General features: G+C 35.0%; 1 protein-coding gene across 1 annotated transcript in view; it reads right to left on the reverse strand.

Moving 5' to 3' along the window:
- LOC149778528 (uncharacterized) overlaps positions 1–24,426 on the reverse strand; it is a 50,821-nt gene that overhangs the window by 11,390 nt on the left and 15,005 nt on the right. Inside the window, exons 3-5 of the mRNA XM_089939402.1 lie at positions 24,276–24,353; positions 23,689–23,883; positions 4,434–4,580 (exon numbers count right to left, since the gene is read on the reverse strand). Of these exons, the coding sequence (XP_089795528.1) occupies positions 4,434–4,580; positions 23,689–23,883; positions 24,276–24,353 (420 nt within the window). The remainder of the gene's footprint in view (positions 1–4,433; positions 4,581–23,688; positions 23,884–24,275; positions 24,354–24,426) is intronic.

The following is a 24,426-nucleotide window of genomic DNA, read 5'->3' on the forward strand; positions in this document are numbered from 1 at the left end:
ATCAGTTTCAATACCTCTTTTTGTACTTTTAAATCATAAATTCATGCCAAACACAATGTGTACCAATCGCCTGCTCCATGATTTAAACAATACAAGCAGAACTGGTAAAAGGCCATTATCTAACTTGTAGAGAACCATTAAGGTTGTATTGTCTACAATCTTTATTTATACTGTAAACCAAAAGTAGTCTCAGAATTTATTGACGTGTAAAAAATTCCAGATGAGTATCACATGACCATTAACATCCAATCATATTGCAGAAAATCTGTTTCATTCATAACAATTGGAATTATTCTATTTTAAAATTTTCTTTACATTCATATACAAGATGGTTGCTATCGCTTAACTGGCTTGATGCAGCTGTTCTGTTTTTAAGTGCCGTTTTCACGATTTTTGTGCTTATTGCCTGTTTTCATCTTCGTTATTGTGTTCATTATGTATTGGCTGTTAAATTCGTATGTGTTTCTTCATCTCCTTGTTTTGGAAACAAGAATAATTAGACTTTTTCTCAGCTGTCTTGCTCCACTGTTTCTGAACAAACCGCCATCACGTGATAATTGCTTTAAATGTTCACTCCTTGGCTTTCCACACTACATTGTGCTCTAGACTAAATGAACTGGGACTACATTCATCATTACCTAAATGTAAACAGAAGCAAAAAAAGAAACGTTGTTTCAAAGCTGGCCGGCATAGAACAGGAAGAATTCCAGTTATCTCCCTTATTTTGGTACAACCATTTTAAAAAAATTTTGACCGTTAATTTAGATAACCTAATTCAAATCTCAATTAATTCGTCAACCTTTATGTCAACTATTCAAGAAATACCTCTGCGCACTGCATTATTCAATGCCCTGTCAGTAGGACCACCGGAAAAGTGCACAGAAATAGCTAATTTTATCAACGACGAAAATGTTGACATATTATTCTTGACAGAAACATGGCTAAAAACATCAGGTGATGAGCCCAAGTGTGCGGATCTAACACCCACTGGTTACTCCATCACGTCGTTCCCCCGTAATTCTTGTGGAGGTGGAATTGCTGTCATCACAAAGAACTCCATGATAAAACGTCTGAACTACACCACAACATTCAATTTCGACCACACATCGTTTGAACTAGTCCAAACCACACTCACTCTGGAGCAAAGGTCAGTCCATTTTTTCTGCCTACACAGCCCTCCTCCTAGTAGAAAGAACAAGCTGGCTGACTCTCTCTTTTTGGAGCAGTTTCCGAATCTCCTGGACTATGGAAATTCGATAGGTGGCAACCTGATTATTCTTGGAGATTTCAACTTTCACTCTGACTGTCCTGGAAACTCAAACACATCAAAACTCATAGATTCCATTAATATTTTCAACCTCAAACAGTCAGTTAACCAACCACCCATAAACATGGTCACATTTTAGACTGGATTCTTCATAGACCTGATGATATTCTATGGTCCTCCCTGGTATCCCATGACTTTGCATCAGATCACCTCTGCATTATATGCCATCTTGAAGTATCAGTCCCTAGCCCTCCACCTTTATCTGCTACTAAAAGAAATCTCCGTATGATAAATAGAACCAAATTAATGCACAACATCCAAGCTAACCTAACAACTTGCTTACCTCCTACCGCGGAACAACTCGATAACTGTCTGCGTTCATTACTTGCCAAACATGCCCCAGCTACCAAGTGCAGAGTATCAATTAAAAAGTGTTCTCCATGGTATAGCAGTGTTAGGGACCAGCTTCGCACTTCTAAAAGAGACCGCCGTAAAGCTGAGAGGCTCTGGCTTTCACCAGACTCACTATTCATAAGCAAATCTATGAAGCCACTAAGAAGAATGTCACAAATATAGTCCATGCAGCGAAATCAGCACATTACTCTACTAAGATCATGGAAAGTTCCAGCTGCAAAGAGCTCTTCGAGATTACTAACAAACTAATGTCAAGGAACAAATCAACACCACTTCCAACTACCTTCTCTCCAGTCGACCTTCCAGACATGTTTGCAAATTTTTTCCGTGACAAAGTACAAACCATTAGAGATAAGCCTGACACCACAATTTCAATTGCCTCATCATCACCATACAGCTGGGATACAGAATTTGAGCGGCAACCATTAGCAGCATCTGAACCTGTCTCTATGGATTTTGTACGTACAGTCCTGATGAAGAGTGCACCAAAGTCATGTGAACTTGATCCAATTCCAACATCACTGCTGCTTGAGTGCTTAGATCCAGTATTGCCTTCACTAACTGATGTTATTAATACCTCTCTCTCATCTGGGGAATTCCCATCGTTTTTCAAAACTGCCATTGTAAAGCCTCTGCAGAAAAAACCAACACTAGGCCATAACGATTTAAAGAACTACCGCCCAGTTTCTAAGCTCCCATTCATTTCAAAAATCTTAGAAAAGGTTGTTCTATCCCAGCTTGTATCATATCTTAATTCAAACAGTCTTTTTAGCAATGTACAATCTGCATATTGCCCTTGCCACAGTACTGAAACTACTCTTCTAAAAGTAGTTAATGACATTCTCTCTGCTTTGGATAGCGGAAAGATTACAGTCCTCACCCTCCTTGATTTGTCTGCAGCATTTGACACAATAGACCATGATATATTACTTCACCGTTTCCAGCATGTATTTGGCATTCATGATACAGCCTTACTGTGGTTCAAGTCCTACTTGGTCAACAGGGCACAACTTGTATCTGCAAATGGAATACACTCCAATCCAGTTGATCTATGTTGTGGTGTTCCACAGGGGTCTGTTGTTGGACCTGTTCTCTTCATTCTGTACACTCAGTCGCTCTCAAGTGTCTTAGATTATCATCCAGTGTCTCATCAATTGTATGCTGATGACACACAAATATACAAATCTAGCCACCCAACTGAAGTTGATGCTACCATCCAAGGTGTCGAGAGGTGCATTTCTGATGTGAAATCATGGATCACATGTAACAAGCTGCAGATGAATGATAAAACTGAGGCCATTCTGATCACAACACAAATACTTTCTCATTCACATCCTTTGCCTAAAACAATAAATATCAGTAACACCAATATTAAATTCACACAATCAGTATGAAACCTAGGTGTTACTCTGGACAGTACTCTCACATTGCACCAACATGTCATGAACATATGCAAGGCTGCATATCTTGAGCTGAGATGCATCAGCTCAATTCGCAAATATCTTTCAGTTGATGCCACTAAAACACTTGTGTGTTCATTAGTACTTTCAAGACTGGACTATTGTAACTCAATTCTCTCTGGTTCATCTCAATAACTACTCCAGAAACTTCAAAAAGTTCAAAACACAGCTGCTCGGATCATACTTAGAGTACCACAATCAGAGCACACCTCCCCGCTGCTCTGTACCCTACACTGGCTATCCATTTGATCCAGAATCAAACATAAAATTTGTTCTCTGTGCTATGTTTCACTGTCAGATTCTAGTCCAACATACCTATCTGACCTCACCCGTGTGTAGACACCAGCAAGATACTTACGCTCCTCTTCTGACATATGTATACTCATTATTCCAAGTATGAAAACAAAGTCACATGGACATCGTTCTTTTGCATACCAGGGCCCAGCAACGTGGAATGAATTGCCCACTGAACCCTAGATACAAAGACACAGTGATCACATTCAAGAGTGCTCTCAAAACTCACTTATTTCGACAGCAAGAACAAACTTAAAGACCTAATAATATTTCCTAATTGAAATATTCTCAGCATGTTTTTTATTTTATTTTTCAAAATGTTTTTCTAATTTCATGTTGTTTGTGTTTATAATAATATTATTATGTTTCTTATCTTATAGGTGTTGTCTAAAGTTGTAAAGCGCTTAGAGCTTCTAAAGATTAGGCGCTATACAAAGTCCTCATTATTATTATTATTATTTACTATTACTGTTTCTACATGGATAAAAGCTTCATTTTAACAGGGGCATCCAAGGTAAGGCACATTGAGCAAAATGGCTGTAATGTGTCTCATATTGGGGCATACTTTATCTGGATCATGGCATGTGATGGTGGAATACCTCTGTCTGCATCATAATCATCTCTTTGTTTATTTGTTTATTCCAATGCACATATATGAAAGCCAATTCAAACAACATAGTGTACAAGCTCCTGATGCTTTTTCTGGTTCCATATCTCAGACCACCATTTTGTCTGATTTACGTCAATTTAATATTGACAATCATGTAGACAGTCTTCCTCGATGCTGGGTCCTTCCATTTTTGAATAATATCTCTTCACCAAAATAATCATTAGTTTTTGTACACATATTTCATATTCTCAAAGAAATATTTAAACAAATTGTGTATGAAAAATTACTTGAAATATTGTGATGTCCATCTGTATCTGTCTTTTTGTCTAACTAGATACATTTAGATAACAATGGATCCATCATCTTTCATAATCCTAACGATTCTTACCAGGATTCTGGAAATGAATATCATAAGCTTGTCTTGTTCCCGTGAGAAGTTAACAGCCCTTCCTGACACAATCCCTTGACCAATCAACATGGCTCCAAAACCACGTGTTATTGATAAGTGGACATAATTCAGCTTCTTTAAGTTAGTCTGAAATGGGTGAAAGAAAGAATATTGATAACGGATGCCTCAAATTTTTAAGGGTTTTTGTCAAGTGATGCAAAAGGCTGCCATCGAGTAATCGCTTTATCATTCTTGTCATTTTGATACAATGATGACGGACAGCATGGTATGTGAACTGTAGCTTGACTTCTAAATAATGAATTGGAATGCCCTTGTTCTTTCTGTCACATTCTTTAAACAAGTCAACAGTAGCTATTTTGAACCATAGTTATTATTAGCCCATGGACACCATCTTGTCATAATAACTTTACTGATGTAACAATGACTCAATGATGTATCATCACAAGTGGCAATGCATGGAATACCTTGAGACAATGGAAACTGAATTACTTCTTCATTTGTTTCATTCTTAATTTGAAAAGGCTGTAGGACATTTACTGACAACATGCTGTCAAATTATTTTGTGAATACCTAGCATTTATTATGTAACTCTATTCTTCATATATATATATATTACCAGATATCTGTCAGCAAAAGATTTTACCAATTTGGAAAAGATGACTACAATTACCTCCTCCCACCAGTCTTTTTCAGGGTGTCAAAATTATTTGACCTGCACCACAGACAAGGACGCTGTGATTGAAAAATGCTAACAAGAGGCTCATTTTGGCATGTCATTACTCATCTGGTTTGCATCAATTAACAGTCTACAGTTTTACTAAGATGATTTTGGTAGCATTATAAGAATACAACCCTTGTCATGTCCATTTTACCTATTTTACTCAAGTCTAACAAAAATAAATGTATAATCAATATGCAGTTTCTTTTCATAATCAAAGTAATTTTGAAGTTAATTTTGAAAGTGTTTCTGGAGAAAAGCACATTGGGGCATTCATTTCTTTAAATCAAAAGTTCAAAATACAAAACATAAATTAAAATTTATGAGTACATGTAACAGCACTGACTACATGAAATGCATTGAAAGAATGCACAATAGATATGATAACATATATATGTTCAATTTTTTCTGGCACTTTAACCAGGCAATACATGCAATTGTTAAACTATTTCAAGAAACATATCAAACTTGCTTCCAAAATTTTTAAAATCTTAAAATTAAAGAAATAATTTTCTGCAAATAAGTGTATAAAGTTAGACATGTTTTTATAAGAAATATTTTCCTAATGGAGCAAAAAAAAAAGAACTTAATTACTTAAAAGACGCATCTAAAATCGTGTAAAGAAATATCGATCCTTAATTACAACAGTGAATATAGTTCATACTAGTCTGCAATTGTCTCTTTATAATAATGCATCTAATCAAATGCTTCCACAATTACCATCTTTTCTTTATAGTTGAGCATCAAAGACACACAACAATATTTTGATTTGGTTTCTGAGGCAAGATCACTTTAAGTTCTTTGGCTTAAAGGTACTGATAAGGTCTAACATGATCAGTTGCAACCTCTTATATATCTTTTGGTGTGCATCAGAGACGAAGAATAACATTTCTGGATTGGCTGGGCAAAGCTCACTTTTTAAGGTGTTATACTTAGTTGTGATAGTTAATTTGATTGGCCAATTAAAGTCTCTTGCCTAAGGACACAACAAAGCAACCAATCTGACCTGCAAATTGACCCTAGTACTCCTGCATAGAAATCCAACCTGTTAAGCACTGAGTTATGTACCATGCCTCTACAAGTGGCATGCATCAGAAGCACGTTTATGGTTTGGTTGGGCTAAGCCTGCTTTACAGTGTTTACCTGGTGGTTTTAGTTTTGGGGTCAATGAAAGTAGAGTGTCTTGCCTAAGGGCAAAATGCAGCAGGTGACCTGGCCCAGTCTGGGAATCAAACCCAGGACTCCTACATAAGAATCCAAAATGTTAACAACTGAGCTATTGCACTAATTAGTTATTATTACTTTATCTGCTTCATTTATGGTTTGAGCCTTTGAGTTCCCCTAAATTTCTAAATACCAGACTTTTATATCCTGTCCTCCCAAACTTTTGATACATTGGGTATTTTCCATTAAAAACAAAACTGAACTTTTAAAACAGAATTTTTAATGAGATTTGTATTTATCTCAATTTTGACGATGAACTTAGATAAGTTAAATCATGTTCTTCTCTATCAAAGGCTTCAAAAGTTTTTCCAATGTGGGTTTCAACATGTATGCTTCCCCAGTACCTTCAGGCATAATTTTAAAAAATCCCATAGCATGAGTTTCCTTGCTTTTCCTCTCCTTACACACACACACACACATTCTTGTATTTGGCGGATATTGAGGACTTGCGTAAGGAACCGCATACCGAGGACATTTGTTATGCAGACGTTAGAGCTAAAAGAAATACTGTCTGAAGCAGTAAATTAATAGCAAATGGTGATGTATCAAGGAGGGAACTGTATTATCAATTCTAAGGAATCTGAAATTTAGCAATGCAAGCGAGGACGCACACATTTACACAAATATTCTGTATTATCCATGCAAACTAAGGACATGCTATTTGACAAAATCATGGAGACCATGGACATTGGTAAATTTTGACCAACAAGGACATGTTTGCATATCTAGTCCAGTCTTAACAATCAATGCGAACGCTCAGGTGGCCTAGTGGTTAGAGCATCCACCTCAGATGTGGAAGGTTGTGGGTTCAAACCAAGGCCGAGTCATAACATAGACATGAAAATGGTACTAACAGCTCCCTCGTTAGGCATTCAGCATTAAAAGGTTAGTGTTGTGATTAGTCGGCCTGGTGTCAAACTAATGTGACTGCATGGGACATCATGCTACATGTCTGCGGTGTAATGCCCCCATGCTCAAAATCACTGTAAACTGCCACACTGCAGACATCATAGCAATATGACTGAAAGATTGTTAAAGCTACGTTAAAATCAAATCCAAATCACATACTAGTATTAAGTAACTGTAACATCCATAAGGGTTTCATCTACAACTGATCTTTCGGGCAATTACATTACTATTTTAATATATATCTTGTTGTTATTGACTGACTGATGAATTTATTGATTGACTGATTGTCCTGCAATTAGACTTTAGTACGACATAACCCGCTTCGAACTAATCCACTGATTTGGAGATCCTACTGTAATAAATTTGGAGCATGCGCATTTGTTTATTGCACCCCGTTTTAAGGAATTCTTAGCTGTGTGTGATTACTTGTTTGATTATTGGAACTCAGTGCAATGGAAATATTCCTTAGCCCGAAATAATTAGCCAATTAGTAGGAGCAAATATCACGGAGTGAAGTGTTAGTGAGTTTCCATGATGCCATGGTTGACTCTAAGTGAATTCATGTCCAAGCCACATGAGTGTCCCTGGAGTAATATAGTTCCTATTAAAACCTAATGGTATACATTGGTGGTGTGACTGCAGTGGCAGTATTTATGGTAGGAGACCAGTAAATTACACAAAGGAATAAACAAGAAGGGACTCGGCAGATACTGTTTATGTCGCCATGGTGGCAAATGTGATGCAGTGTTACTGGTGAAATGTGCCTTGAAATCATGAATTAATTGGCCTAAGGTGGCGCAGTAAAAATAGTTCCCTGTGTTAAGGATAGTTGTATAGTTTCTACGATGTGAACTGCTGTCATGGTACAGAAAGTTGGTGAAGAGAAACCATGTTGATGTGTGATTGATAGATATTTGGCAAGTTTTGAGATCTGTGGTCTTGCATTGATTAGCGAAAAATTTATGTATAGAATGGACACATCAGGCTTTCTAATTTACAACTGAAGTTATATAGAAGTCTTTGGAAATTTGGGGTAAACTTTGACTTTTAGCGGAATTGTGCCAGGGTTTGACACCGCTTGGTCAAGCAAATACCCCTGGCTTGTAACAATACTATTTGGCTGGATTTGATCATTCATGGCATGAAACTCGCCTTATCGGCAATGACTATTCGCTTTCTGACAAAATAGAGTAATATCTTTGTCGCATATACGCGTACGAATCTTTCCTCTCTCTCTGTCTCTCTCACACACACATGTGCAGATGAAATGTTGAAAATAAGAACGAATGTTTGTGTTACCCATATTGTGTATTTCATGGAGACTTTGTATTTTTCAAGTCACTTTGGCTGAATAAATCGATGATGCATACAACATTATTTCTGTTGTAATCTGTATAGTGTTTTATCTCAACCTCAGCACAAAGAATAATGATAGACTAAAACATTGATAACAACAACAACAACTTATCTATGTAAACTGAATTGAAACCTCCTAAATAACTTTAAAGTTCAGTAATTGCAGATGTGAAGAACAGATTTCTATGAGAATACATGTATGTATAGAGTTAGTGGATGGGCATAATTTTATAATACCTTTTTACAAACAGTTTATTTGTTTTATTGTGTTTGAGCCATGAATGAACAAGAAATATACTTTCATGGTACAACACTCTCTTGGTTCACCTTCCAAATCACTTAGTTTTATACATTTGCTAATTCAAGGTACCAAGTAAAGGTGTTTCCTATTGCTGATTGGAAGTTTTAAACAGTTTTTTTTCCTACATCGCCTTCTTAATAAAACATACTGAAAAAAAGACCAAATGAGTAAGAATATTACAGTCTAATGCAGCTCGAAATAAATGTTCTGTTTAGTTATAAATACAAGCATAACATCCTGAGCATTTTGGCTATTGTTAAAAACCTCTTTAAATTTGGGAAAGCAATATAGATTGATGCCTTGTTTTTACATGTTGTGTGTTGTTTTAATAAGCCTCCGTTTACAACAGAACTATGGACACAAACATAATTCATATGTTCAGCAAAGTCATCAGATCACCAACTGAAGCAAGTATAAAAATTTCAAAGAACATTGAATACATTCAACAGTTTATGATTGCTTGCTCGTGTATTTGCAGGTCTTAAGAGCATGATAATTAAAAACATATTGCCGTAATTAAATTTTTCATTTTGGGACTGATCATCTTGATGAGAATTGTTTGACCTCTGTATAATATATTTATCTTTCTATATATTATTGAAGTTATGTGCATATAACATCCAAATTCGGTTAGTGATAATTTGATCTCACCTTGACGGGATTTTTCACTTGATTCACATCTGTTCTCTCCTGTTTGAATACTAAGTGGGCATATGATGAAATAGGTGTGGATATAGCTCATTTAATAATCATAAAATAAATTTTGCATATCAAGGATGTCTTTTTTATATCATTATGCATGTAAAATCTCGCCACAAACAGGATGTTTTAACTTTCCAGATGGGTCGAATAATCAGCAATTTCAGTACAACTCTACAATGAATTTATGCATATTTCCAGTAGCAATTTTTTGTACATGTCGTAAATTTATTTGCCTGTATTGGGCGTATATAGTATGAATTTATCGTGAGTTTCCCAACACTATTGTCTCACATGCATGAAATATTAATAAAAGAATACCAAGAACTGTTATATGCACCAACTTATCTGATTATAATTTAGCTAAGTAGTTGGTATTTGATGCTTCCATCTAAATGGAGATAATATGTTTTTGCAATGTGTAATTTGATAGTAGAGATCTCTCTACAAGATTTCCATCAGGCAATCGAGGACATGGTTTCTGGCTTGTGTATCTCCAGCTTTGGAAGAAAGATACACTCCAAAATCGTGAACAAGTACCAAGTGTGTAAATGGGGACCTTCCTATAAATCATGATTTTACCATTTTCCAACCAAGGACGTACTTGGTTGGAGGTGTGTCCTAGGTACGTTGGTACATAATCTCGTGAATGTCCTTGGTTTAAACCAAATACAAATGTACACGCACACACATGTCAGGGTAAGAGACAGCATAGCAAGCAAGGACAGTTCTTTCCCCAAGTGGAAGTAATATAACAGACCCACAGCCACACACTGGCTATCTGGCTGTACTTTTTCTTCTCTGTGAAGCCATCATATGTATCATCACATTTTTTTTGTTGCCTTCCTTTCTGTCTGCACTTGCATTTAAACTAATGCACAAACTGTACCCATACATATATCAGTACATATAAGAGCTGAATACTTACATAATTGTGATGTTTAGGCTATTATAACTTCTCAGATTCTAATTCAAGTTGGAGTTCTGAACATGTGCCATTTATCAATAAGAATACATGGTTGTCCATGCATAAATGCACATAATGTGTAACTTTGGCGATTACCTCCTTTAAATCAGAACTGCTTATTCTGTTTATAGTTTAAATATTTCATTGTATACTTCCATCTTGTGTCTATGATTATATATATATATATATATATATATATATATATATATATATATATATATATATATATGCAATAAACTGACAACAAAAAGTGCAAAACTAGTATCTAGGTAGCTTGAGTGCTTTCAACTCTTTAATGAGTCTTTTTCATAGACATAGACAAGACAAACAAATAAAACAGAAAAACGGTTATGTTTGCGAAACTTTACATGGATGTTTCTACAGGAATTCAACCTTTTAACTTTATTATGTTTCAACTAGCTTATTTCAGCTTGTTGCTGATACTTGAAAATATTTGTATTGACCTAGAAATTGATGAGCCATAATGACATCTGTTATTTTATGTAACTTTATGTATGCGAAAATTATATTCCAGATATTTCATTGTTATAGTAGTCATAGACTATTAAGCAAATTGAGAGAATTATTTAAAAGAAAATGTGTCAGCAGCAAAAGATAATTTTTTATTTGTGCATGGTTGTCTTGCTCTAGTCTTCTTGGTTCAAATCGCTTGGTTTCAATGTTCTAAGACAGCGTATCCAGTAAGATTCATTTTCTTTCCTAGTTTGGAGACTCCAGTTGGGGTTGTGAGCAATTGCAATAAGTGTTATATCTAGGAAAAGCCATGTAAGTGCTCATGCTAGCTAGATACTAGTTTGACACTGTTAGTTGTCAGTTTATTGCATTTATCTTAATCAATCCCTGACAAACGTGATCGCTTGCTGGATCCAGTGCACTTGAAAGGATTGTTATTCATCATATGATTTGTATTCTTTATATATATATATATATATACATATATATATATATATATATATATATATATATATATATATATATATATATATATATATATATATATATATACACACACACACACACATACATACATATCCATATATACAGTGAAACCTGTCAACAGCGACCACCCATGGGAATGGGAAAAGGCCAAAGTGGCCTTTGTGGACCAGTGAACTCTGAAGGCAGGTTCAGCACTCAAACTTGGTTCATGACAAAGGTATCATTAGCACAAAATATCATTAGCATTATTGGTAGTAGTAATATCATTATATCTGGTGCATATATTAGTAGTAATAGTAGTAGTACCATTATTATTAATATTATGCATGTAATATTATTAGCAGTAGTAGTATGCTATCAAGATACATGTATTTAGTGTAGTTAGAAAGTTCCACACAAGATTACTGTATCCTCACTCTAATCCCTTATGTACATTATTACATCATCAATGATTCTCCTGTCACTGTCACGTGTGCCAAAGTTCTTATCAATTTTTAGCAGTTCTTTTAATTCACATCAAAACTTTGCCTGTGATTGGGAAACATAGGACTGACCTTTAGTAAGCCAGCTAGTGCAATTAGTCATGAAAACAGGTATTCGCACTTCAAACAATTGATGGATTAAGCTGTTGCTTAAGGTGGCGCTCACCAGATAATATGTACTTTTGAGAGAGTGACGTATGTAAGGTGAAGTAGTTCGCATTTAAAACATGCACAGTGGAGAGAATGTTGGCATATCTCTATGCTACACTAATGTAATGTGGATGATATTTCTTTTGGATATTGTACTTTTGGAAATTTTACATGATTGAAGTACACTGCTAACTAAAATGAGTGCTCCCTTGTGTTAAAAAATCAGTCTGAATTAGTCTAAAGTGCACTATACATAGCAGCTATTAAAATAGGGAAAATGAATTTTGCCAGACTAGACAATACCAGCTTCTGAAAGTACAATGAATGAATTACCAAATATATAAAATGTAAAAAAAGTTATCGGCTCTTTTTTATACAATTGACCTCTGAAGTTCAGGAAGTGAAAATGACCAAGTAGAGCTAGCACTTTTTTGAAAGGTGCACATTTGAAGTAAGGCCAAGCTGTATACTCTATAACCCATAGTACACCCATCAACCATACACCAAAATAAAGGGAATTAAAGGTTCTTTGCATTATACCTAAGATATACAAAGTCTTTTTTAAATAGCCAGTCAAACCAGTGAGGAGAGCCGGGGAAATTCTTTTTCTTTAAAATCCTAACCCTATGCAAAATGCGAAACTGTATAGCGCCACCTTAAAGAAAATATAAAAATGTTTGCAATTATTTTTTTTATTTTCATATAATTATGTATGATGTTCTGAATAAAATGGTACATTCATATTGATGTTAAGCATGAAAATAAGCTAATTATGATCATTTTTCTCTTGCTTACATAATTTGCCATGAGTATGTTTGTGTGAGTAGTGACCTTAATTATGGGGAAATTAGAAGTCTTAGAATATAGGAATAGAGTCAACTTAAATTTAAAACTGTTGCAATAAGTGACAGAAATATATGGTGAAAATGTTTCTTTTCATTTATTTGCAATGAAATAAAAAAATAAATGAAGAGAAAGTGAATTCGCTTCTTCCATATTAAACAATAGGCAAATATTTTACACTTTGACCTTTGACCTTTATGAACCTGATGAGTTACCTCCCTTTTCTAATTGTAAAATTCTTTGTTGATCTCTCTGAAATAATTATGGCTAGTTTCATGTTCCTGTCATTCAGCATAACATTGGTTGCTATGTTTACAAAATGTAATGTGCATTCTTAAAATAGCTCACTTTTATCATGGTGGGGGGGAGGCTGGACTTGTTAGAGACTCTGACACTCATAAATACTGTTCTGTGGGGGGAAAGGCAGGAGAATTATTCCAAAGGATTGTTTTGATGCTTGCGACTTAAATGTTTCAGCCATATAAACATAATTAAATCATACAAAAATAATACCTATATCTTCTTTATGGTGGCGCTCACCAGATAATATGTACTTTTGAGAGAGTGACGTATGTAAGGTGAAGTAGTTCGCATTTAAAACATGCACAGTGGAGAGAATGTTGGCATATCTCTATGCTACATTAATGTAATGTGGATGATATTTCTTTTGGATATTGTACTTTTGGAAATTTTACATGATTGAAGTACACTGCTAACTAAAATGACTGCTCCCTTGTGTTAAAAAATCAGTCTGAATTAGTCTAAAGTGCACTATACATAGCAGCTATTAAAATAGGGAAAATGAATTTTGCCAGACTAGACAATACCAGCTTCTGAAAGTACAATGAATGAATTACCAAATATATAAAATGTAAAAAAAAGTTATCGGCTCTTTTTTATACAATTGACCTCTGAAGTTCAGGAAGTGAAAATGACCAAGTAGAGCTAGCACTTTTTTGAAAGGTGCACATTTGAAGTAAGGCCAAGCTGTATACTCTATAACCCATAGTACACCCATCAACCATACACCAAAATAAAGGGAATTAAAGGTTCTTTGCATTATACCTAAGATATACAAAGTCTTTTTTAAATAGCCAGTCAAACCAGTGAGGAGAGCCGGGGAAATTCTTTTTCTTTAAAATCCTAACCCTATGCAAAATGCGAAACTGTATAGCGCCACCTAAACTCACCAAGATCAATAGACAATTGGCTTTTATGAGAGACTTTGATGAGTAGGGACTGAAAGACTGCTTCCCGCAGCTATAAATTCATATACCTTTACATATATACCATGCCTTGCACAATAAACTAAACTTTAAATTGTATACTTGGAGCAGTCACTGCTGATTTGCTCCAGTGACCACAGAAAGCAAAGTGAAACCACTGCTTGGTTAAGAACAGAGGGCCACTGACCAAACAGATGACTTCTGATTACATGACATTTATATAGAAAATCTGCCTGGTTGGGGGAATTAGAATGGCCATTGTGACCAGGTGACCATTAGGACAGGTTTGAATATATATATGTACCGTTAGTTTATTGTACATCTTTTTCATTGGTGTCAGCTGTATGGTGTAAGTTGTGCGTGTTTACTTGTCATATTTATTCTCTATTGGAATAATTCTGCTCATATTTCCTTTTCACACAGTGTATTATTATTAAATGTTTTTTTCTCTTGTTCTTTGTTACATAAAGGGTCCTTGAGCATTTTTTTTATTGCTCTTTTTTATTGCTTTGTTATTTCTCCTGTCCACCATATATCATGTACGTGAATGACCATACTTGCATGTTTTGTTGTGTTTTGGGTTGTAATTAAGTGTTGCTACATATTTTTCCAGTCAATGTATGGATATTGGATTACATCTCTTGCTTGGCATCATGCACGAATGTTAACAAGCCTAAAGTTTGATTCTGTTGTAACTATTTCTTGGGGCATTTATATAATGAACATCGAAGGCAAATGTATCAACATGGAGCAAAATAAAGTGCATAATTTCCATTTAAGGGTATGTGTAATCATAATGTAAAAAAATTACACCAATAGCTGATTCAGAAATATTCTGTGCTGAACTGCAACAAGACCTCTATGACTTACAGAATTTATATCAAGAAATAAGGCAAGTTAGTAGACGTGATCACATGCTATAAACACAGTTGCCAATGATGCCATAAATATGTTATATGAAAACTGCTTGTACAATTGCTAGTTGCCAGGTTACAATTCATAACAATAAGTGGCAAATGAGTCAATTATACAATACAATAGAAATCCGTGGTATATACTGTATACGCCATGCAAAATACATGCTGCTATAATGGCTAAAATTAAATTAATAGGAGATGAAATAGAAGTGAAAATTTCTCTGATTCATAAAAATGTTCCATATGCAGAGTATAGAAAATTTTTAACCAAATACTTTTCATATTAAATGCCAAACATTCCACAATTATGCAGTCTGTATAAAAGTCACATTAACATTTTAAAATTCATATTTAAGTACAGTGTGCTCCCCATAAAAGGAAGCTGCAAACTGGATATAAAATACACTGAAATTTATCTATTGTTACATAAACAAATTCTCTGTCCATATTGACAAACCATCTAAACAGTGCATTGTTATATCATAATCTGCTTATCCTGACATCCAGCATGAGTACTGTATGTTGTGAGATATTTGCTTTTCTGTTGTTGACATTTCAGGTAATGGAGATCAACCGGACGTGGCATTATCTCGTAATCTATCTTTCATTGGATTTTCAGCCAATCGATAGTAATTAATATATTTATAAAGACTGACATTGTATGTGGATGGTAAGTAAAATTCCTCTTCTTTTCAGTCAGAATTAAATCCTTCAGAACACCCCTTTGTTAAATTTCTGACACATGCTTTAAGGCAGCATCATGTTGCTACCACAAAATGTAAAAAAAAAAAAAACCCAAAAACCCGCACTTGTTGGTTTATTCAAAAGGCAGGGAAGAACAGTGACTAGAATAGACCAAACAATGTCCATTTCCTTTTTAAAAATGTACCCAGATCAAATAGTTTTCAGAAATTTCAAGGGAAACAGATTATCTTTGAAGCATCGATTGTAATGAAAACATACTCAGCAAATGGAGAAAAAAAAAGTTGCAATCATGCAATACGATTATTTGATATTGCTGCCACAATATGAAATGGGCATTTGTTTTTGTTCTCCAAATCTGACTTCAATAACGCATGCACCCTTCATAAATGAAAGCAGACTACAATTTTCAATAAAAACAAAGAACTTTTCTTCAAAGGAAGCCAATACCGAACTTAAATATAAGTAATGGAATCTGATTGATTTTTGCATTTTCCAATGTGACTGGAACAAGTTAACTGTGTCGCGAAAGTTTCCTTTTTGCAGGTAAAAAGTTTATGCTTACAAACACTAACAACAGTGGCTTTAAATGCTAACTAACTTCTCCTGACTTGGGAAGTACTGAAAAGTAAATGTGCTTCGTCATTCGTTACATCATTGTGCTATGTTTTTCCACTGAATTCAGACCAATATGACCTGTGACAAAATTACTGAATGTTTTAAATCTGTGTGTGCATATTTTCAATGGAATCACTTGTTTTGTGGATTCAATGTATCTGATAAGATTCGCAGGTGGGTGCACGGTGTTGATACTCTACTCATGCTATACATTATATATGTACATATAAATAGTATTCACGTATATATACCAATTTGTGGTTCTCTAAATAAAGTAAACTATTATATATGCCTTCTCTGTTTTCACTACGGGTGTATTTCTCATTTAATATGCATCGATTTAAGATGGCAACTGTGCCGATGAAGCACGTATTTTACTGCCTGCATTTATTACCTACCCACTCACAAATGCAATTTTTGGGGAATACATGCATCATTTTCTTCAGCTAACTGACCTGGTTGCTTATAACACGGTTTCGTCTACAACTATTAGCAAATGCATGTAAAATCTAAAGTGTAACAAATACAATCCAATGACTCAATATTGTTGACAATCAATGATGAACACATGTAAAAACAGAAATAATATATTAAATTAGTGGCCAAATATTTTTCAGCATAATTTTCATAAATAAACCAATTTTTTCCAATAAAATAAGATTTTTCAATAATACCTAAACATTCATAATACACATACACCCTGCCAGCCTCTCCATAGTTACATCCATCTATAAAGCGTGTATTAAGTTCAAGAAGCAGCTGAAGTATTCATGGGATCTGGCGCCAATTCCTGTATCAAGCGGAGATCACTATCGAACTGTCATCTAGTTAGGCAGATAAGCCTTAGCCTGTGAAAGCAGGCTTTGCAAGGCAGTAGTAGTTCTCCTAAGGTATTACGATTGGGTAGGTATTGTTGCCGTTCTTGGCAATGCAAGCAGGAGCTGCCATGAGTGATACCGACTCATTTTGTCGGAACTGATGAATGTAGTTCAGCTGCACTGACAAATCTTGTTGATTCTGCCTGCCATCTGCTAATGCAGTTAGGAGAAAAGACTTATATGAGAGGTGAACCGATGAGACTCCTGAAAGTGGTTCAAAATGGTGTCTTGTTTAATTAGGTTAGCACCCATGATAGATTACACTTGGGCACAATGCCAACAGCTTTGGGCATGTGCAACTAAAATTGCACAGTAGATCATATAGGTTTTTGTTTTGTCTGATTAGCGCTAACTGTTTCTCAGTAAAGACTCATAGTAGGAAGTTAGCTATCTGATGTATTGATGCCTGCAGTGGTATATTTTCTTAGGCACACCTCTTTGTAAATATTTAAGATTTTCCTTTGTACACTTTTAATGTGGAATGCCATCTCACTTTAGCAATTTCTCCCCCCTCTGGTTTTGGAACTATTTGTTCCTGAGGATTGTTTAATATCATCCAGACATGTAGGTTCATCAACTCTAGGTTGGGATATAATACCTGCTGTAATGGTAGCTCGAGCATATGAGGGAATATTTTGATTTTCCATGGGATTTCCATTGCAATATTGATGAGATTATTGATCCAATCGTTTTTCCATTTCTGAGTGGAACAATCAGGATGAGACGACACTCAGATTCTTTTGATTTGTATAGAATCGCAGGTGAAAGAGGGTAAGTGTACGCATCCCAACTGTTCCAATCTAGAGAAAGGACACTGACTGCTGGGAGTGGTGAGACAAAATCTGGCATTCCACCTTGTTGGAAGTAGGTCCACTTTTGGTCGATCCCATCAAGCAAATAATGAGTGAAAACCAAGGGATGAAAAAACCGTTCTGTTTGTACTGAAGCTGATTCTTCCAGGACAATGAGTCAGCCAATACATTTAGTCTGACTGGAATATGATAAACTCAGGAATGGGTGTGTCATTGAGGATGCCACTTTAGAAATCCCAAACCAAGAACCCAAATGTTTGTGGACTTTGTTCCACCTTGCTGTTTGAGATAAGTCACCACAGTGGAGTTGTCTGAGAGAAAGAGAACTCTCTTCCCAGGTTGATCATTCTGCCATCAATGAAAAGCTTTTGAAATGGCTTTCATCTGGAGAGTACTGATGTACTGATATGTAAATGATGATCCTGAGGAGGTCACATTCCTCTGGCTTCCTGGAATGATGGAAGTAGGATGTGCCCCCACAAACAACTATGCTCGCATTCTACAGATTGTGATTTCTGGAGGTTGTACTAGTGTGACTGTGATTTCTGGCGACTGGATCATTTGAACTGGAAGTCGAGTGAATGGGGATGTGAAGTTATGCACCTTCCATGCCAATACATTTAGAACTGGTCATGCATGGTGTCTGCATCATGACAGGGTGGGGTGGGGGAAATGAACTGAACTGACTGTGTGCAATGAGGTCTATGACAGGGCAAAGACTGCAGAGTTTGTGGCTGAGTAAACACTGGACAAAGAAGGAAGTGTGCTGAAAGTGATACCGCATCCCTCACCAACCATTTGTTGGGTCCATCAGTTGTTGTGGCATATCATGCCCCATTTGGAAATGAAGAATTGGAGCCTTCCCCCTGGTGGGATCTTTATCAATGGTGACATGAAGATGATGGCATTTTTTTTAGATAGGTACAATTGCCCTCTCTATGTGTCTATTTTTGTTCGAGATTTTAACTGTGGTTTTCACTGGTTATAGATTCAGTATGACTGCTTCCCAGTGGCTTGTGTCCTAGGGGTATCCCCATGATCTTTTTTGTTGATTGCCTTGAAAATAACTCCACTATAGCTGAGACTGTGAGGGAGGGAAATTGTTGTTCTTGGTGGCTTGTTTGCAGATTTTCATCAACCAAACCATTAAAGAGGAAACAGACTGTTGTTTGCTAACTCTGTCACTCCCCAGTAAGTGATGTGGTGTCGAACTCTAGCATGCAAACTGATGAATTCCTCATCCATCAAGGTGTACTTCTGTGCCTTCCCTTTTAGCACCCCCAATTACTGCCACCCATAGACCTCTGTCCATAATGTGCAAGTCTGATAAGTATTTGTTGATTGACAACCATAGTAAGCTACACATGTAGAGTGGCTGTCAGTTTGGCCTTACTCATAGTCTAAATCCGAAAACGAAACAGAGCAGACAATATATACAAGTGTAGTGCGGCATGTGTATTGTGTGAACTTCAGAGTACATACAGAGCTACATACTATGACAATTACCTGTAAAAGGGCACATGTGGCTGCCCATACAGGTAGAGAATTGGAGCATTGCTATTAATACTTATGAAATCGATGTTTAAATATTGATTGTAATAAAGATTACCTGTAGGAAAGGCAAATTTACTGCCTATACAAGTAAAATATTAGAAGCATCACTTATAGTAACTATAATGTAGACACAATGACTATACTAAATATAGAAAACTTATGTAGACATATCCAACCATGGCAGAAATTATACAGCAATATCATTTTCTATAGTATGTGCCATACATGTACATAAAAATGTATCGAAGCATCAGTATTGATACTTATGATGTGAATGATATAATACCTACTGGAAATGCCAAGCGATGACCTATACAGGTAAAATCAGTAGAGCAACAGTTATATACCTATCATTTGGATGCTAAGACTGGATTAATATAGAAAACATGCCTGTAATCATTCAATAGATCTACCAACTCAATTTATAGCCAATTATTTTATCTTTTATTGTATTACTTCTGTTAAAAAATGACAAACTATGCATTTGAATTTCTTTGGTGTATTATTTGTTATTTTTTATCAAATGTTCTATTGTAATATATGCATCTTGTATTTAAAAATGTCATTTTAATATCATCTGGTGTGCATTTATCCAAGGGGAAGTACTCTTTGTATCCCCTAACTTCATTTAAAATGTTACCATCTCTTTCCATTTTGAGTTTTTATCAGAGCAACATCCAGCTAGATATTCGAAGAATAGAGTCTTAAAGAAGGACAGGTAATGAAAACAACACTTGATATTTCAACAACCAACGATATACCTGCAGATTTAATTTTTTATATTATTCATATAACTATGTATTGAAAAAAACTGTAGAAGTCATCTGGTTTCAAAGCTGTCTGCAATCTACTGCTTGCATTGCTGTTAGTGATGATCTGACATCTATTCATTGTGATGTTATGAAGTTATTATAGGATTAAATGGTCATGGTTGGGTATTTATCGATGCGTCAGTTTTACATAATCATTCACAAAGTCAATAAAGTCCAAAGGACTTTACCTTAACTATTGTGAGCGATTAGGTAATTTACACATCGATAAATACCCAACCATGATCATTTAATCCATATAATTCCAATTTACTTTCTTTCTGTCATCATATCGGCAGATTTCATTAACAAAACATTTATTTTTAAGTAGCTCAAAGTTTTCTTTCATTAGCCTCTTTACTGCGATAGAATACAAAGCCCCATCTTTGTAAGCCAAGAGTGGCTGATTTTTATTTAGTAATATAGGGTAGATTGTTTGAGCAGGTCATGCCAGTTATATAATCAGCTTGTTATGGATCACTTTTTTCAATTTAACAGAAAATGGTTGATGCTGTTTAAACCAGGTTATTCCTGTTTTAACATTATGCTTGCATTGTTACAGCATTTGTTGTTCTTGCTTTCTGCACATTTCAATCTTTCAAAAGCAAACTTGTGTCCATTTTTAATGAGATCCCTTGCTCGTCAAATGACCCTGACCTTTAAAAACAGCAGCTGGAAAATGTTTAAGTGAAATGCAATAATTTATGAACACTGGCATGTAAAGCCTGCCATATGCATTTTTCAGCAAAAGGGGTGACTGTTGGAGTGTCTGTGCAATCACATTGTTTTAACTTATAATGGATGATTTTAATCTGCAGTTTATAAACTTTGATTGGAAATCACAGGGGTGGGTGGATGGGGGCTTGTTGTTGTTATTATTAATTATTAATTGTCAGGCATTGATATAGATAAAACTTCACATAAAATGACCTGGAAACAGGGAACCAAACGTAGTCCACAGAATTTATCAATGTGTAAAAAATTCTAAATCAGTATCATGTGACAGTTTACATCCAATCAAACTGTAGAAAATACGGTCAATTCATAAAAATTGAAATTATTATGATGTAACAACAACCATGGGCTTCAAGGCAGTTCAAAATGTATATTATTTATACCTGAGATTATCTGCTATAATGCAAATGAAAAATGCTGAGGACATTCCAACTGCCCCCAAATATGATATAAGTTACTCTCCTTTCTTTCCTCATTGAGAGCAAAGGTTATTTAAAAGAGGACAACTAATTGATTTTATAGCATATGAACTGAGAACTATTTATACATTTATAGAATTTCATTAATTTGCATAGATTTTGTTCATAAAAAATATGCTGGATATATTCAAGATATAAACCAAGATACTAAATTTGTTCAAAATCTGATCAGAAACAATCACTAATCAACTCATCAATATGCTTGGATCTTGCTCGTCTAAAAGCTTTATGACTTAATACAAATGTTAATACAAATAGATCCAGTTCATAATTGTATCCATCTAAAGGCTTTAAGAGTTAATAACATAGACCTTGCTAATAACTGTATCCATCTAAAAGCTTTATGACTTAATACACATAGACCTTGCTAATAATTGTATCCATCTAAAAGCTTTATGACTTAATACACATAGACCTTGCTAATAATTGTATCCATCTAAAAGCTTTATGACCTAATACACATAGACCTTGCTAATAATTGTATCCATCTAAAAGCTTTATGAGTTAATACACATAGACCTTGCTAATAATTGTATCCATCTAAAAGCTTTATGACTTAATACACACAGACCTTGCTCATAATTGTATCCATCTAAAAGCTTTATGACCTAATACACACAGACCTTGCTAATAATTGTATCCATCTAAAAGCTTTATGAGTTAATACACATAGACCTTGCTCATAATTGTATCCATGTAAAAGCTTCATGAGTTAATACACATAGACCTTGCTCATAACCGTATCCATGGAAAAGCTTTATGAGTTAATACACATAGTTTTTGCTCATAATTGTGTCCATCTAAAAGCTTTATGACCTAATACACACAGACCTTGCTAATAATTGTATCCATCTAAAAGCTTTATGACCTAATACACATAGACCTTGCTAATAATTGTATCCATCTAAAAGCTTTATGAGTTAATACACATAGACCTTGCTAATAATTGTATCCATCTAAAAGCTTTATGACTTAATACACACAGACCTTGCTCATAATTGTATCCATCTAAAAGCTTTATGACCTAATACACACAGACCTTGCTAATAATTGTATCCATCTAAAAGCTTTATGAGTTAATACACATAGACCTTGCTCATAACTGTATCCATGTAAAAGCTTTATGAGTTAATACACATAGACCTTGCTCATAACTGTATCCATGTAAAAGCTTCATGAGTTAACACACATAGACCTTGCTCATAACTGTATCCATGGAAAAGCTTTATGAGTTAATACACATACTTTTTGCTCATAATTGTATCCATGTCAAAGTTTTGAGTTAATACACATAAGTCCTGTTCATAACTGTATGCATCTAAAATCTTATTTGTTACACATAGATCTTGCGTTTGTTGAACTAGTCCAAGATGCTGATAATATGAACAAAGTCTGACCAATAACTGGTTCAAAACATGTCCTCTAGAGTAGTAGTAAGCAAATTATGTCAAATGTTTAAATTTTAGACATAGTTGGTTTTAATAGCACTTTTAAAACTGTTGCCTACAAAATACTGAGGCAATGGTGCCTATCCCAAGGCCACAATGAGGCAGCTGGACAACAGACAATAGGTACAGAGCCATTCCACAGGTGCACTACTTGGCATTACAACAAGGTGAGCTAACAAGAGTTCCATGGAATTTGGGGGTCTGTCTTTGAATGACATTATTATGACATATATTTCTGCAGTAGACACACAAGCTTTAATATTATACTCCGATTACACCACCAGAATTTCAGCAAATGATGATATGGAAGATACAGTACTTTTAAAAAAAATGTTAAAACACGAGTATAGTAAATATACAACAGCAAGACCTATCACTAAGACCCTGACCTGTTGACCTGGGACTTATTCGGCTTATGAATGTGATAAACTAAAATTGATCATTTACCTGAAACAGCAAAAGCCATTCTGGCAGACAATACCAGAGAATTCCAAATGTCAGGACTGCTAGGAAATCCAAACGTAGAAAAAGAGTGGTTACAGAACTCTTTTCTGTCTCTCCTCCCCAATCTGTACTCTTTAGTGCATAAATTAGGTTGCCTAACAACCACAAACAGTCTCCATAGATCCCAAAGTAAAGACTCTGAAAATATATAATCAACAAATTAAACAAGAAGTTGAAATTGCAACACATGGCATGCAAATAAGAATACATGATAAGATCATATATATTTCAAGAAATAAAATTATATTCAAAGCCCTAGATTAATAGCTGGATATAAAAGTCAGACTTGACATGTTTAACCTTTATATAAAAACAATTAACATGGATTTAAAGCAGTGCAGATTGGGTACAACAGTGCATATTAACATCAACTCAGATTCCATCATGTCTTTTAAATCTTAAAACTTTGAAAATTTAGGGAATGCTGAACAAATAGAGACAAACAACTGACAACACATAAAACAAACTATAATGTAAACAAACACTGGTTCAATCATTTGGATTACAGATTCTTTCACTGTAATAATCACCTGATCATTCCATATGGGAAGTGACTTTGAAAAATAATTGTATGTGTAGCATCTACTCATCACATAGGACGACAATACCTGAAAGAATCAAAACAAACGAATATTAGAAATCTGCAGAATGGCATCAATTTTTTCTTGTTTACCTTTACTA

Source organism: Sinohyriopsis cumingii, chromosome 17, assembly GCF_028554795.1.
Source record: "Sinohyriopsis cumingii isolate HCF-2022 chromosome 17, ASM2855479v2, whole genome shotgun sequence".
NCBI classification, from domain to species: domain Eukaryota; kingdom Metazoa; phylum Mollusca; class Bivalvia; order Unionida; family Unionidae; genus Sinohyriopsis; species Sinohyriopsis cumingii.